The sequence below is a fragment of the Anomalospiza imberbis genome, chromosome 26 (genome assembly GCF_031753505.1).
Source record: "Anomalospiza imberbis isolate Cuckoo-Finch-1a 21T00152 chromosome 26, ASM3175350v1, whole genome shotgun sequence".
NCBI classification, from domain to species: Eukaryota; Metazoa; Chordata; class Aves; order Passeriformes; family Viduidae; genus Anomalospiza; species Anomalospiza imberbis.
Window position 1 is genome coordinate 6,353,059 of NC_089706.1, and position 17,243 is coordinate 6,370,301.

General features: G+C 47.7%; 1 protein-coding gene across 50 annotated transcripts in view; it reads right to left on the reverse strand.

Annotated features, from left to right (window-relative positions):
- Positions 1 to 16,979, reverse strand: part of IGFN1 (immunoglobulin like and fibronectin type III domain containing 1) — a 33,088-nt gene extending 16,109 nt beyond the window's left edge. For 22 of the 50 annotated variants that reach the window (XM_068173498.1, XM_068173500.1, XM_068173505.1 and 19 more), the window contains exons 1-12: positions 16,801 to 16,964; positions 12,081 to 12,149; positions 11,505 to 11,627; positions 9,079 to 9,218; positions 8,443 to 8,542; positions 7,591 to 7,638; positions 7,002 to 7,047; positions 6,118 to 6,292; positions 5,451 to 5,564; positions 4,076 to 4,247; positions 3,192 to 3,464; positions 89 to 1,498 (exon numbers count right to left, since the gene is read on the reverse strand). In XM_068173498.1, the coding sequence (XP_068029599.1) occupies positions 89 to 1,498; positions 3,192 to 3,464; positions 4,076 to 4,247; positions 5,451 to 5,564; positions 6,118 to 6,292; positions 7,002 to 7,047; positions 7,591 to 7,638; positions 8,443 to 8,542; positions 9,079 to 9,218; positions 11,505 to 11,627; positions 12,081 to 12,099 (2,620 nt within the window). In that variant the 5' untranslated portion in view covers positions 12,100 to 12,149; positions 16,801 to 16,964. Of the gene's footprint in view, positions 1 to 14; positions 1,499 to 3,191; positions 3,465 to 4,075; positions 4,248 to 5,450; positions 5,565 to 6,117; positions 6,293 to 7,001; positions 7,048 to 7,590; positions 7,639 to 8,442; positions 8,543 to 9,078; positions 9,219 to 11,504; positions 11,628 to 12,080; positions 12,150 to 12,442; positions 12,811 to 16,800 lie in introns of those variants that run through there. The other 28 variants (XM_068173497.1, XM_068173492.1, XM_068173511.1 and 25 more) reach the window with 22 other exon arrangements.
- Positions 16,980 to 17,243: the final 264 nt, after the last annotated feature.

Sequence of the window (17,243 nt, forward strand, 5' to 3'; positions counted from 1 at the left end):
AAAGCCTCCCCAAATCCTCCTGCACCACCAGCACCTGCTCCAGCTGGGAGACCATCCTTCCCGTAGGGAGCTCCAAATCCCCCTACACCAGCTACACCAACTCCACCAAAACCAGCTCCAACTGGGAGACCATCCTTCCCATAGGGAACTCCAAATCCCCCTGCACCAGCACCACCACCAACACCTGCTCCAAGTGGCCGACCATCTGGACCATACAAAGCCTCTCCAAATCCTCCTGCACCAGCTCCACCAGCCCCAGCTGGGAGACCATCCTTTCCATAGAGATATCCATGTTCCCCTGCACCACCAGCCCCACCAGCACCTGCTCCAATTGGAAGACCATCTTTCCCATAGGGAGCTCCAAGTCCCCCTACACCAACACCACCAAAACCAGCCCCAGCTGGGAGACCATCCTTTCCATAGGGAGACCCAAATCCCCCTGCACCAGCTCCACCAGCACCACCAGCCAGTCCCAGTGCCTGACCATCTGGACCATACAAAGCCTCCATTTCTCCTGTGGAATTGCCACCTGTACCAGGTGTAGCCCCATCTCCACCTGGAAGGCCTCCTGGCCCATACAATGAGCCAGATCTTCCTGTCTGCCCTAACTGACCACTGGCATGAGGTGTCAGGCCATCCTTGCCATAGGGAGCCCCTGTTTGTCCCTCTCTGTTTATACCTGCTCTATTCATATCACCCACAGTGGTATGCCCATCCTTGCCATGGTGGGACCTCATTCCTCCTACCATTCCAGCACCTGCAGCATTCCCCCCAGCTCCAGTTCCTGGACCAGTCCTGCTGAACAGATCGCCCACACTGGCTCCCACTCCAGCTGAATCAGGATCAAGCCCATCAGGCACAGAACTTCCACCACCAAACCTCCCAGAACCCCCAAAACCAGCTCTGTAACTGGCATCACCTAAATTCCCATCCTTGTCATGCTGAGAGCCCAAACCTTCTCCATCATCCATGTCAATGTTAACAGCACCCAGCAAACCTTCCCCTCTGCCATCCACAGAATTCCATTCACCTGCCCCTCCTACTGCACCACCAGGACCTGCTCTGCCTGACCCAGAGTCCATGCCATGGACAGCCCTTAACCCACTTCTGCCCCCTAAGCCTTTGAGTCCAAAGATGCTGCCATCATTGGCTGCCGAGTCTCCATCTAGACCTGCTCCAGGAAACTGCCCAGACCCCATCTCTCCATTCACGTGGGTTTTGCGTAGCCCTTCTTTTCCCAAAAATCTTTGGCTTCCATCATCAGAATCAATGGAGTGTCCTTGGCCCCTGCCTTGACTGCTGCCTTGACCTGTTCTGTACCAGCCACTTTTCTCCACACCAGAGGATGTGGAAAAGGAAGGACGATCTTCAGCAGCAGCTTGTTCTTGGCGACGAAGCTTCCTCGCCCTTTCATTGTCTGCCATTGTTTCTTTCAGCCACTCAGATGTCTCCCTTCCAATCTTTTCTCCTTCATCCTGTCTCCTCTTTCCTTTGGCATCTGAAGTTGCAGTTTCGTGGCAGCAGATTTACAATTTACAGAAAAAGAAGGGAACAAAATAACAGAAAATCAATAGGACATGCACTGCATCAACAGCCAAAGAAAATGTGTTAGCACTTTTTGAATTTCATTTTAGGATACACACACAATACATTTAAATAAATCTAAAATAATTTCAAATCCTGAATTTGCAATGCCACATTCAGACAATGAAATGTTAGTTAAAGACAATTATTTTTAGTTAAAATGCATTGTTTTTTAATGGAAACATGCTCCTTATAGCAAACAAACCAACCAACCAAAAATAACAGAAAAAGAAACTTCCAGCATGGCAGGTCTGATTTAGAGGGGCTGAGATTGTATGTGGGATTCATTAATTCCATCTGCCTTCACCCTCCAGCTGTGGAGGAGTTACAGAATATTCCATGCACAGAGGAGCCTCAATTCCCACCCTGAAACTGGGATTTCACTGCTCTGGAGGCAGCTTGCACATCTGGATAATGGCTGGTTTAGGGATGCCCAACCTGAGGACTAAAGCTTTCAGATCTGTGAATAGTTTAGGATTAATCTGAAATTCAGGCTGTTCTGAGAGCAGGTCACTCACTGCTTTGGTTTCCAGGTCAGATATAATTTATCAGAGCTCACAGCTGACTGAAATCCATGGGAAGTTTCTTTGTTTCTGTTTGTTTCAGAAACCTACATTGCTTTGGAGAGGCCTTTGTAAGAGAGACCTCTCCTGCTACTGCAGGAGGATCCCAGAGTCAAAGGGTACCAAAGGAACCACCTTTCATAAGCAAACAAATATAAGCCAGGTGATTATCAATGTGCCTGCACTGTGTTCCCACCTTCCCAGCTTCCTCTGAGCTCCTTCCAGCATGTTTAACTCTAATTGGGAATGAAAAATATTATCTAGCAAGAAGAATGGCATTGATAGTGTAGAACTGAGAGTATCAAAAGCTCCCTGAGCCCCTGCCTGCAGCACTGTGATCAAAAACATGTGGGTAGATAGGGAGCATTTTTTCAATAACTGATGGAGAATGTGCTACTTCATCATAGCTGTAGAGCAAACAAGCCAATAGGGTTTGTCAGGACTAATTAAAAGGGGAAAAGTTGGTCTAATTTGAAGAGGAAAGAGGGTCTAACCAGACCTTCATTTTTCCAAACAGGATTTAGAATCATGGAATCACAACATGGTTTGGATGGGAAGGGACCTTAAGACTCATCTCATTCTACCCCCTGCCATGCACAGGACACCTTCCACTATCCCAGGTTGCTCCAAGCCCTGTCCAGCCTGCCCTCAGACACTTCCAGGGATGGAGCAGCCCCAGCCTCTCTGGGCACCCTGTGCCAGGGCCTCCCCACCCTCACGGCCAAGAATTCCTTCCCAAAATCCCATCTAACCCTGCCCTCTGGCAGTGGGAAGCCATTTCCCCATGTCCTGTCCCACCATTCCTTTCCCAAAGTCCCTCTGCAGTTCTCCTGGAGCCCCTTAGGCACTGGAACGGGCTCCAAGCTCTCCCTGGACTCTCATCTTCTCCACACTGAAAACCCCTGGTTTTCTCAGCCATAATTTTGGAATTAGAGGCTCAGCAATGCATTTCCCAGCAGAGCAACATCTCCCTGAGCCATCAGACAGTGAGAAGAATGTTTTGTGCCCACACACCATGCGAACAACCCGCTGCCAACCACTCACACTCCACGAGGAGCCAGGCGCTGGAGGAGCCCTGTCCCGCGTCGAGCGTGTACAGGCCGCTGTCCGACGGCCCCACGTTCCTGACAATCAGCTTGTGGGTCAGGCCATCAGGTGTCACAGAGATCTGGTGCTTGTCACTGGCCTGGAGGGGGTGGCTTTTGTGCAGCCACAGGGGCTGGTGGCAGGGCATGCACAGCACACACTGGAACTCGGCGTCCCCGGCCTCGGCACAGCGCAGGTCGGAGAGCGGCTGCCGGAACCGCGCCGGGATGGCTGCAGGGGAAACCGAGAGCTATGGGAAGGGAGCAGCTGGTTCTGTGCTCCGAGTAAAATTGCTACAGCTGAAGGAGGAAAGAACAGGAAGTTGTGGTGCCTTTGAGCATTGGGTTACTGAGAAAAAGGAAAAACTCAGATGTGCTTCTGTGCCCAATTCTGCAGAAAAGCAGAAAAGTAGATTTTTCTCTTTATTATCTTCTGAGACATTTGTACCTCACAGCACTGATGTGTTGCCAGTCTGTAGTCATTGATGTGTTCCTGCAGTACAATACTTGGATTGAGTTTGTTGTTATTATTCTGAGGTCACTGAAGCAAACTGTAATATGGGGTAGGTTAAGGAGTGTGCTCACTGTCACCCACAGCCAGACTGGTACTTGAGGTTAGGCCTGCTCCCTTGGACTGCAAATGCAGCACCTAAAGCACTTAATCACCCTCCTGCTCCTTTTCACCTGTACCAGACAAAGAACCCTTACTGGGCAGCACAAAACCAATCCTCGGTGGTAGTCAGGAGTTACTGAGCTTTGCCTTTGCTCCTAGACACACTTTTCCAGCAGAAAGTCAACTTTTGTCACAGTTGCACACCACATCCATCAAACTGAATTCCTTACCTTGAGCATCCAGTTCAGTTGAGAAGACAGGGACGTCCTCCACCCTGACCTGGTACACCCCTGCGTCCTCTGGCTGCACATCATTGACAGTGAAGTAGTACCTCCTCCCAACTCTCCGCAGGCAGTGCTTCCTGTACTCGTCCCCTGTCCCGTACCGGAGCCGCTCGCCGTCCTGGGCAGGGGAGGGGAGGACGGGAGGACAGGGAGGGGAGGAGTGTCCTCACAAAGGCTCAACCAGTGCCAGGCATTTCAAACAGATCAGGACAGGTTGGTTCTACAATCCCCTTGTTGATATAAATTAGTAACCTCACAGTGCCCAGGGCTCTTTGCAGTCCACAGGCACTGTCTGGGCAGTGAATCCTGCACAGAGCAGGGCACCAGGCTCTGAAACTTAGCAAAACAGCAGCTCTTGGCTACCCACATAAGGGTCTGAAGCTGAATTAATACACAGTTATTGCAGCTACAAAGATAAAGCACTTTCTATTCTAGATTTTAGCTTCCTCATAGCTGGATGAGCAGGAGAGTTCACCACTTTCTGTAGCACACTTGGGTTACATTGTCCAAATTGTGGCTCATCAACTTCATGTCACATATTTGATTCAGAAGATTCATAGTTAGTCTGTCCTCCCCTTCAGGGCATTCTGATTTCCCCTGGATTAAAGCCTCTAACCACAATTTGACTAAAAAGTATCTTTCAGAAAAACACACCCAGCACTGAGCACCTTCAGATTCCATCCATGGGACTATGGATCTAGAGAGAATGTTTTACACCTCTGAGATCTTCTTTCACAGGGGGAGTTATAGTGCAATAACACACTTGAGAAAGTGAATAAAATTTATATGAAACTGCAGAATTTCTGCAGCCTGAAACACACTGTTGGGTTATGGTCTTAAACTGAAGGAGGGTCAGGTTAGATATAAGAAAGTAGCTTTCCCCATGAGGGTGGGGAGGCCCTGGCACAGGGTGCCCAGAGAAGCTGTGGCTGCCCCATCCCTGGAAGTCTCAAGGTCAGGCTGGACAGGGCATGGAGCAACCTGGGATAGTGGAAAGTGTCCCTACCATGGCAGAGGATGGAAAGTTTTAAGGTCCCTGGACCTTTAAAAGGTCTCTTCCAACTCAACCGTTCTATGAATTTCCTGAAGACACAAGGATGTCAGTAACTGACTGCATGCTCTGTACTTGGGTCTACAAATCCACAGGGATATTCACCACCAAAGATCACACCCACACTGCTCCCTAACCAAGCAGGGATCTGCAAAAGGCAGACAACTTTAAGGCATTTCTTTGCTCTCACCACTGCCTAGCAGACAAAGCCTTTTCTGTAGAACACTTGAGGGGCTGCTCTGAGCTGCTGCTGCCCAACATCCCCCTCACCTTGAGCAGGTAAACGTTGCTGTTGCTGTTTTTCAGCTCCATCTCCAGGCTGAAAGTAGCATTTCCCTCCTTGTTGACTTTGATGTGTTCAAAGTTTTTGAGACTGTGAATTAACTGCAAAGAAATATTGAAGAACTTAGTAAATGATAAAGCTGCCATGACAAGAGTCCTTAAGCTGTTGAATTAATGTGAAATCTACTTTAAAGAGCTACCTCTAACATTATGTAGTAGAAGTATCTGTAAGTCACAGTTCTGGTACAGTGAGTTGCAGTGTCTGTAAGTTGCAAGTTTCCTCCTGCATATAAATTATTGTTTATGTGTTGCCTCCTGGTCACTCCCACACTGCCCATCCCAGGCCTCTACATGCCCTTGTATGTGAAGGCCAATTTTTACTCTTGGACATATAATTTTTAATTTGGGATCCAAATTCTTATCAGAGACAACTGAATACCCCTAAAACTCTATTATCTCCTAAAATCTGTGAACTGAGCTTCAAAAAATTCATTAGCATTTTCACCTGCATGAGTAAAGAAGTGGAACTTCTTTAAAATATTGTCATAAATCACTGTCATACAAGAAAATTTTCATCTCCAAAGCAATTTAGGAAGATATAGCCTGTTTTCAGAAGCTACAATTTGTTAAAAATGAGTGGTTTCAGTTTACTTACCTTGTCTTGTTCGCTTTCTGTGTCCTTCCTCATCTCCTGCAGCTTCCTCAGCATCCCACGGAAGTCAACAATTCCATATTTCATACAGATTTTCTCATAATCTCTCCTATCTGCATGCAGCAACAGCTGCCACACAGCTTCTTTGTCCAGGGGCTTCGGTTTTGGTGCTGCAACCCTGAGAGCCAGGGGGAGAACCATTCAGACATTTGCATGGACAACAAGATGTCCTGCTTTTCTATGCCTCTTTCCTCTCTCTCCATCATTCCTGTAGTTCACTTGGCCCTGGAGGTGCAGACAGGAAAGACCAGGACCCTTCCAGAGCAGGTTTTCTGCATCTGCACTACAAATGAAATGGTGCCAGGGAACAGCTTCCACATTGCTGAATTATCATCAGAGGGTCTGGCACAGTCTGGCCCAGGCCCAGTAACTGCCTAGCACAGTTCAGGATTCTGCACAGAGATCATTATCAGCAGGCAATCCTTAGAGCTTCCCACCTGGGAAGGATTCTGCCCTGTGCACCTGGCAGTGCAGCTGGGCTGGCAGCCAGAGCTCAGCCCCTGGGCAGCCAGAGCCATCAGTGCATGAAGAGTTGTCCTTTGCACAGGAAGCTACTCCTGAGCTCAACAGAGGGAAGCAGAGAAGCACAGCCTGCCTGTCAGAACCTCGTGGTGCAGAGGAAATACCCCTCAAAATGAGGCTGGAATGGAACCTTGTGTTTATCTCAGTCCAGCCAGCAGTGTCAAGCTTTTCTGGCCTGTCTCTCCACAGGGAGACTCACCACAATTTTGGACACAAGAAGTGCTGCCCTGAAGGTCTCTGGAGTTGTCCCCTACCTCCAAGAAACATCTAGAAATGGGAGCATGGCCCTTACTCCAGAGACTTACCTCTTCCTCAGCAGCTTCTTGGAGTCCAGGAGTGTCTTCTTGAGCTCTGTTACAAGAGTGGGGGAAACAACTAACAGTCACATACCCAGCACTGTGAAATACACCTCCCCAAAGAAGATAATGCAGAATAGCCACCGACAACAGGTCATTTTGTCAAGGTCTCTTCCTCTGGTGTTTCTTTCACACTACCAAAAAACTGTCATGAAACTTAGTCAGCTCTCACTGTCATGCATATTCTTTGAGTGCCAGTGAAGTTCATCTCTCCCTAAGGGGCTTCCCTCTAGAGACCCACTATTTTCAGCCATGTTAACAAGTTTGATCCAGATGTGTTTAACATCCATCCCCAAATCCCTTTTTCCTTTCCTAATGATTCCACAACCACTAATTAGAACAGCCCAAAACTGTGTCTAAAATCATCACTTTAGCAGAAGGTAAAGAGCAAGCAGACAGAGATGACAGAACATTAGAGGCTCATTAATCCTTCTCTTACTCCAGTCTTCACAAGTTGGGGTAGCAATAGTGTGGCAGACGGAGTGTTTTTCTCTCTGCCCACCCAATAATATAATACACATATAAATCTTTAACTTACCATCAGCAGCATGAACAGGAACATATTTTGCCTTCCTCTTAAAGCCAACTGAACATTTATAAGAGAAAACAGAAGGAAAACAAGCCATGGGATGAACAAGATTAGATTAACAGCAGTGAACCATTGAGCCACGAAACCACTGTATCTGTTACCAGTGCAAGAGGGAATCCCAGTTTGGATTTCCTTGTCAATCTGACATTTGCTCCCTGTAAACTCCATCTATAAAGGTGATATTTCTGTGTTTGCTGGAAACTCCACACAGAGGAGGAGAGCATTTTTGCCCTATCAATTTTATGGTCTAAGCAGGGGGGGAAATATCAACATCCTGTTTTAGACATGGGGAGCCAAGGTGGAAATGGCAACTGCAGATAGGTGCCTTCTAAACTTACTTGAAAGGCACAGAGGTGACATGGACACTTCAGATATAATCCGTCTTCTGCTCAAGTGGATTCCAAGAACATCAGTTATATCTGACCCAACAAGTGCCCATTTCTCTGTACTGACTATAAAGGGAAGCAGGACTGAGGTGCAGAGACAGCCACAGAGGGATGGATCCCTCTCAAAGGACTGATTCATTCAATAACATGAAGAAAGGATTGGGGCAGTTCAGCACTAAATCTAGGGTGTCTGATTATGGACCACTGCAGTGAGCACAATTCCACTTTCTTCCCCCTTGCCTTAAAGCTGGCAATGTTAGGGAGCTACCAAAAGATCTCCAGTCTTCAATGAGGGGAATACCAAACCTTCACACCAAGAATACCCAGACAAAGTCCTGGACACCCAGCCCAGGGAACAGCATAGCCACTGCCTGGGACCACGGGGGCCTGTGGAGCCCAGAGCTGCCAGTCCTACCTTGGACGATCCTGAGGCCAGCAGAGCACGAGGCCTCTCCGTAGGCATTGACAGCACAGCAGCGATACAAATCACTGTCATCCAGAACCAGGCTCTTGATCTTCAAAGGGAGAGCACAGAAACTGCTCACAGAAAGGGCTGGGGTTCAGTTCACCTTCAGCTTCTCATAAACCAGCTACTCAATAGCACCTCAGAGGATTCTTCTGTTCCCGAAGGGCTCTAAAAAGCTTTGTTTGCTTATCTTTGTGTTATCTCAGAGCTGGGGATGTGTGGAATCAAGGAACACCCTGAGTTTGAAAGGACCCATAGGATCATCAAGTCCAACTCCTGGACAGGGTACTCTCAACAATCCTAGCCTGTCCCTGGGAGCGCTGTCCAAACACTCCTGGAGCTCTGGCAGCCTCAGGGCCATGCCCATTCCCTGGGGAGCCTGGGCAGTGCCCAGCACCCTCTGGGGGAAAAACCTTTCCTGAGATCCAGCCTGAGCCTGTCCTGACACAGCTCCAGCCATTCCCTGGGGTCCTGTCCCAGAGCAGAGATTGGAGCTGCCCCTCTGCTTCCCCTCATCCCACTGCAAGTTTTTCTTGTCCATTTCTCTCATCTCCACAAGTCCTTTCTGAAGTATTCCATCTTTACCTGCAGAATGAATTCATTTGTAGCACTATTGAAGGACATTTCATATTTGGCAGGATCATCCATTCCTTTCTGTGTACGCGACCATTTCACCTCAGGAGCTGGGACACCTTTGACCACAGCTCTGAAAATTGCATTTTTGCCTTTGAAAAGAGACAAGAATTTAGTTATTTAATACAGGCTTGAACATAAGGACTCTCAGGCCTAGCCCCTTATTTTATCAAGAGTGATCCCCAGAGTGAGTAATTTCTGTTATTTTGTGCAGAATCATTCTTCAAAAATAACAATAACATCTTCTTTTGCACATCAATAATTCAGGTTTTGTGTGTATTCAATCATAAAAGGCCTTTAAAACGTGGCATTGCCCTGCCAGACGTGGCTGCTGACATCTCTGACCATCCCTGAAATCAGAAGCCCGACAGCAAGTTCAACCCAGACTTGCGTTTTACCCATGAAATGTCCAAATCCCTTCTCATCACACATATTCTCTATCAAATCCCACTGTTTCTCCAATCTTTAACTGGCACCACCTTGCACTCCAAACTGACCAGGCTCTGCTGTTTGAAGATACAAGGGAGGGAGAAGAGAAGGGGGTTCCTTTCCTTCAGCCCTGCTCCCCAGGAACATGAGTAACCAGCAGCCCAGCACAGAAGTCTCCAACAGCTTTCCCACTGCCCAGTACAAACCTCTTCTCCAACAGGCTCCAAAACCACAGGGAACACTGGGAAACAAGTCAGAGAAGTGACTTGTGTGGGTGAGTGGGAATAGAAATGGAGATGAGTTATCCATGGAAACACCTCAGGGTAGAAATGATCACTCTCTCTTATTTTTTAATACCTTGGTCTTCAGGTGACCAACACTGTTAAAGAATCTCCCTGGAAAGTTTGGCAATATTTCTCACACCTTTCTGCAGTCACCACCACCAAACTTATTTGATGGAACAAGTTCCTGCCAACAGACCCTTATCAAAAGGCCTTTTCCAGCCTTTGAGATTGCAGTACCATCTCTTATTGAAATCTGATTGCAGTTTGTTATTCCTGTTACGTTTCAGCCACTTTGTCTGCACTTTCCCACACTTGCCACCTGTGAGAGACCACCCAGCCAGAAGAATCAGCTCAGCCATGCACTGAACACAGGGGGGTGATGATGATAGAATTAAAGGCCCTCATGGTGCCTCTACAGAGACACAGAATTACACTGACCAACCTGAATGCACAGTGTGTATGGGAACTGCAAAGAACCTGCTGAAAATGAAGCAACTTGGAAAATTTACAGAGGCGAAAATTTAGATAGGTGAGAACTTAGCCAGGGGCCTTGGGTAGTGTGTGAAACGTGCAGGTGGAGGAGGAGGAAGAGGGACAGGTTCCACTAGAGGCCACTGTGCTCCTTCATAAAACCTCAGTGGCTCCTGGAAATCCACAGGTGAGTGTGGAACACTGAAATCCAAGCTGCTGGTTCAGTCCTGGCAGGAAAGAGGAGCTACAAGATGTTCTCAGGCCACTCCACACCAACAAAAAAGAAAAAACTAAAGGACTCTCTGCAGGTGCAGAGAGACCTCTGGGAGGCTCTTCAGTGATTCCAGTTCTTGGCTCATCAGCTGCCTGCTCTGTGCTCTGTGCAAGATTCTTGTGTTGTTCCTTACAGAATCATCACAGAGCCATGGAATGGCCTGGGTAGGAGGGACCTCAAAGTCCATCTCATTCCGCCCCTGCCATGGGCAAGGACACCTTCCACTATCCCAGGGTGCTCCAAGCCCCAGCCAACCTGGCCTTGGACACTTGATCCAGGGGCAGCCACAGCTTCTCTGGGCAGCCTGTGCCAGGGCCTCACCACCCTCGCAGCCAAGAATTCCTTCCCAATATCCCCCCTAACCCTTCCCTCTCGCAGTGGGAAGCCATTCCCCCCTGTCCTGGCACTCCAGGCTCTTGTCCATCTCTCCTGGAGCCCTTTTAGGCACTGGAAGGCTGCTATAGCCTAAACAGCAACTCCAGTCAGCATATCCTACTTTAAAAAGCAGCTGATTTTAGTGCTGAACGCAAGTTCTTTTATCAGGAAAACAAAAAAACAAAAAAAAAAAAAAAAAAAAAAAAAAAAACACCAAAAAAAACCCCAAGCTTTTTCATGTGCTTAATCTTTTGCTGCAAAATCCTTACTGTGAGATCTTCCTGCAGAATTCACCAGATTTGCTGTACACATAAGAGCCAGATGCTGGTCTTGCATACACATAGTGACAACTCAGGAGACCTGTGTGAGTACTGATGGAATTGTCATCAGTGTAACAAAGACTTTGGCCACACAACACCTTTTTTTGTGGTCATATCAAATCACTTTAGAAACTCACTTGACTTAATCATGATATTTTTTTCATGTGGGTGGGACATGGAGCCAAACCCCCAGATCTGTGGTTTTGCCTGTTTATCAAGTCTCACCTTCCTGCAATGTCAGACTGAGTGGTTTCTTCTCAAAATCAGGTGTACTGCATCCTTGTGGAACATCATTCACAAACTGAGTGATAACAACTCCTGGGATAGAAGATTTCTTGAAGATTTTTACTAGAAAATCAAGAAAAAATACATTCAATTTACATGTTAGTCTTTCAGAAAGAATCTCTCAGTCTGCATTGCCTTCTGCAGAGCAATACCTGCTCCTGCTCAGCTCCTCTTGGACCACAAAGGTCCCACCCATTCCAGTGCCACAGGCTGTAAATGTGTCCCAAGGTTTGGGCATTAAGGTCTGGGATTTTGTGGTGGCTTTCCCAAAGTTATGTCCAAGTAGGAAATTCTGCAATCAAATTCCTAATCCAGGACCACCTCAGCTCACAGCTCCAGTGATGGTTTGGACAGGGAGAGCTTTGCATCAGTTCTTGTTCCAAACACAAAATCTGGCATGAGAAAAGCCCCACTGCCAAGTCAGAGCCTGGTGGGTCAGTCCCTGCCACCTCCACGCTAGAGAAGCAAGCGGGGGTTATTCCCAGGGGATCCCCAGAGCTGTGTCTGTTCTCTCACCTGTCTGATGGCTGCTCATGATGCTTTGCTCAGCTTTCCGGGGTCAGCACAAACAGATTACAAGTTCTCCTTTGAAAAAGACAAATACTTTCATTATTTACAGTTTGCAAGGGAAAGGACAGACCTTAACACTACTTCCTTTCATGACACAGTTTGTCCTTCCTCACTTGCCACATCCTTGCAGCCAAGTAGAGGCAGACCTGCCAATCAGCCTGTCATGCCCAACACAACCTGGGTATGAGGATGAGTAGCAGGCCTGAATGGAAAATGTACACATCCAGAGGCATCCCTCTGTGTCACCTGCCTTTCCTGTAAAGACCTCCTCTCGTGTTTCAGGCAAACATTCACCACATGGCACTCACGTGGTGGGTTCTGATGGATGGCAAGAGCAGTTGCTGAGAAGAAAACCACAGAGATGGATGTCTAAACTGGGGCATGGAGCAGAGGTACATCCTGATCTCATTTAGCTTGGTTAAATTAGCAACAGACCTGAGAGCAGACGAGAAGCCTTTAGAAGGGAATGGTGAAGTGTGAGCTTGGCATTAAGGAGTTATTGTTATGGATCATTCAGGGACCTTCTGCCAAAGGAGTCTCTTTCCCTGTATTTTAAATTGAACAATGTGTAATGTAACACATCCCTGCCTTGCAGCAAGCTGGGAAAGCAGATTCTCTGTCATGTGAGAGATGCTCAGGAACTATAGAGTTACTGCAGCTCTGAAAGAGCAATTGGATTGGATTGCCTGTGGCATTAGTACTGTGTCTCTGCTTACCCTCTGCACTCCTTCAGTCAACAGAGGGACACAGGAACATGCAACTTCCATCAGTTTTGAGAGGCACAGGGACTTTGGGAGCACACCTACACCAGGCATTCATCCAGCTGAGCTCTGTCACCTGGCACCTGATGAAAACATACGGGTGACATCTCCCTGTCACACATTCAACTCCGAGCTGCATTGTCTGGGTGAGAATTGGTTTCAGCTAAAGGTAAGAGACAACTTAGTGAGCAAAAATAATTTGTGCTGGATAAACCATAGCCAGGCCAAAGAGAGTGTCACTCACAATACCTCTGGGTCAGCTTCTGAACCAAAATGTGTTTTGCCATTACTCAGCAGCTGCAAAGAGCCACAGATACCTCCCTACAAAAAATCACTGGCTCCACTTTGTCCCTATCACAAATCTTGTGTTGGGGCTCTGCACACACTACAGATCTCAGCAATAATTGACATCTCTGTGAGCCTCCCTGGCCTCAGTGGAAATGCATGGAGACAACAGCACTGGGAGATGGGAGAGGCCTGTGTGAGCACCAGCCAAGCTCTCTCTCCTGTCCCCTCCTGATCTGGGTGTCCTCTGCTGCTCCCACCAAAACAAGGGGTTTGCATTTCATCTGTGCGCTGCTAGTCTGGTACATCACACAGTTACCTCTGAAAACACATGGGAGATGCCTTAAAACTTGGGAATGAAGGGAATGAGGAGCTTGTGGGAAGGAAAAGACACAAAACTGAACTGAAAAGAAGCTAATTCCAGGACACCCTGTCCTGCCCTGGGCAGGGCATTCATTGCACAGTGAATGGCTGAGATTTTTAGAGGCTCTTGATCACCCTCTTATGGATTTAATTTGTCCTCCACAGTACTGAACCGCATTAACAACAAACATAATCCCCTATTGCCTCTTGTATCTTCCTAAACATGTCACCACTCCTGGAGCTGGAATGTCTGATGTTTACAACACTCAACAAACAGGATGACCTGACACCAGCTTGCAGCAGCTTTCCCCTAAGCTCTGTTTATGTTACACTTGCATTTATTCTTTGCTACTCCCGACTCCTTCCCTCCACGCTGGGCAGTGGAGAGGAGCAGCTACTCTGAAACAGCAACAAACTCAGCTCCAAAGCCTTTCCTTACATCTCCAAATGTTTCATTTCTGAATGTTTAATTCTCAGCCTGGTGTGACAGTGGAAATGTGTTACCGCAACAGAAACTATTGAGAGAGGTCTAAATTCAAATCTAGTTTGGTAAAACGCCCAAATACTGGCAATATTTGCACAGGCAGTGACAGACCCCCTCCCTCAGTGGACAACATGCACTATGTGCACTATGTATAAACTGCTGAGTTTACAGAGTCTTAAAGATTTCAGAAATTCACTTGGATTAAAAATAAGCTCCTGTGAGTCCTTAAACTCCTGTGAATTCCTGACTTCTGGAGAATGAGAAGGAAGCATGTTAATGCCACACATTGATTGCAGGGTTAAAATAACAGTGCTGGATATGAAGGGAACATTCCTTCAGTGTAATGAATCCAACCACGTTGCATTTTCCAGTGTCTTGTGTATTAAATAAGGACCAGAAAATAACACCCTGGTTGGCACAGAGTCACTAAAACCTACCCCTGCTTACTTTTAAAATTTTTACTCCCTTGTTACATGAATAATCATGGCTTTGTTCTGACTTCAGTCCAATCTAGAAAAAGAAATCACGGAATTTTTAAAACGAGACAGCTAAAGCCTTCCAAAAATTGTCGTAGTGTAATTAATATCTTCATTCACAGGTGCTTGAAACACTGGTGTCCACATGAGGATGATTTATTCAATGGAATAAATGCTTCCAAGAGGGAGTCGCCCCTCCCCAGGTGAATGCTGCTAACACCCCCAGCACAACGGAGCAACACTGGAAGCAGCTCAACACTCTCACTCCTCTGTAAAACACATCCCTGTCATGCATTAGCCTTGTTCAGGTATCCAGTTGGCCATTCCTCATTCCAGGCAGAAGTCTGTCTGCTTTGCAGCTGCAGGGACGTCCCCACTGGAGACAGAGGGAAAGCTTCCGTGGCTTTGACCGGAGAGCTGGAGCAAGCCCTTGGCTACTGACAACATTTTTAATGTCCCAAAATAAAGCAACAAGACTGGCAGTGTGGGAGGGTGCCCTTCATCCTGTGTGTTCATCAATCTGTCTGGATGAGACAGAGTAAGAGACCATTCCCTGTGAGCCTGACTGGACACCAGTGCTGGGGCCATAAATCAGCTGAGTGAATAAGCAAAACATTTGGGAGTCAGAGGATTGGGGTATTGGGGGCGTCACAGGGAGTTATTTATGGGCTTCAGACAGTGCAATACACAGACAAGATGTGACATAATTGCTGGCAGACTGGTGAGCAAAATTAGCCAAACCTGTAGGGACGTGGCACACGGTGAGTGGGTCATGGGGAGAGGATGGGTGCAGAGGCTCAGGATGTGCCACGGGCATTGCACAAGCACAGACACAGCGTGGACAAAGCCATTAGCACAGACTTAAACCAGCGATGGTGAAGTAATCAGCAAGAGGCAGCATTCCTTTTCATAGGAGCATGTGTCATGGAATATGCTGAGCTGGAAGGGACCGACAGGGACCGTCCAACCCCTGCCCTGCACAGACCCCCCCACAATCCCACCCTGGGCATCCCTGGGAACATTGTCCAGACACTCCTGGAGCTCTGGGGAGTCTGGTCAGTGCCCAACACCCTCTGGGGGAAGAACCTTTCCTGATATCCAGCCTGACTCTCCCCTGACAAAGCTTTTCTCCTTGTAATTCTCTTTGAATTTCTCTTTGTAAATGACAAAAATCAGGGCGGTCCTGACACAGCAAATGTTCTAAACAAAATACCGAATTGTTGTGAGCTCAGTCAAATTCTGGCTGTGCTTTGCCCCAGAGATCCAGATCTCAGTGAGTATATTGCACCTAAAAGTTCTCTTTTCGCTTGGGGTTGGCTTTCTGTGTTTTTTTGTTAACTTGAAGTAATCTTTTGAGCTTGAGTGTTCCCATTTCAGATGGATTTTCAAGGAAAATTTCAAATGCTTTGGTTAGAACCACAGAACTGAAGGCCAACAAACTGCAGAAGGGAAATTTCATGAAAACTTCTGAGCAGGTCACAGAGCGGGAATGTCACAAGCTCTCCAGTGATGAATGGAGGTCTTGTGCAGAGTGGGGAGGAATGCCCAAGGATCAGATTTTGTGTGACTTATCCCTTTGGTAAATCTATACCTGACCTGATCTTCTCCTCTGCTCCAGGGATTATGAACATGACCTAAGTGCTTGCTCAGGATCCACAGAAACACAAACTAGATACCCTGTACCCATTTATGTATGAAAGTGGCACTGGTACCAAAGGCCAAGAGGAGACACACGCCATCCCTATTTTCTAAGGGAGCAAAAGCCATTAAGCCCCCCCAGTGAGCAGGAGAGTGAATCCATGTCCCTTTGGAGCAGCAGGGATGGGATGGCAGCAGGAGAACCGGTCAGTCTGTGCCTTCCCGTGGCCACAACACTCCCACAGATTTTTCATAACAGAAACAGACTTTGATACAGACAATAGATTCACAGCAAGTATCAGAGCAACCACAACAGTGTCTCACTGCCAGGAAGGAAAGATAACATATCCCTACTCACTGTCCAGGATGAAAACCCATAGGAACCCCAGTTCACCTGTGCCACAAGTCCCCTGCCAGCTCCAAGGGACAATGACAGCAGATTTTCAACAGCCTGGCATCTTCCCAGAGAAATCCAGGGAAATCAGTGTACCCTACAGGAGCCAAACACTACAGGAGCCCACTACTCCCAGAACGTTTACAACTATTTGCAGACCTACTGCAACACAAACCCACATTCAGTGTGACAACAAAGGTGTCACTTCCCAGTCCCAGCTCTGCATCACCCCCACACAAATCAGCGGTGACGTGGCCAAACTCACCACTCTACAGGCTGAGCTGAGAGGATCCTCTGGAAGTCACTTGTGTGTCTCCAGGCCCACAGTGCCTTTGTTCACTCAGAGCACAGAGCTCTTCATAGCAGTCCAGTGGGTCCCCTGGTCCCAGATATCAGTGACCTGTGGGAAGGAAGATAAGCACCTTATCCGTCTGGTGTAAATGTCACTAAATGGCAAAAGAAACAGCAAACTGTTGTCCCCCTCACACCTCTCCACTCTCGCAGAAGGTGTGGCTGTGCCCAGGAGCTGTCGGGTGTCTCCACACTGCTCTGAAGCAGTCCTGGGGGCTCATTATAGCCCCACACTCCCCCAGCCCAGGGGAGGTGCCCAGGAACCCTTGGCAAGGCCGGCCATGGCCTGGGCCAGCCTGGCCAGATGCGACCATCAGTCAAGGCCACGCTGCATCTCCAATGCAAGACCTTGGGCCT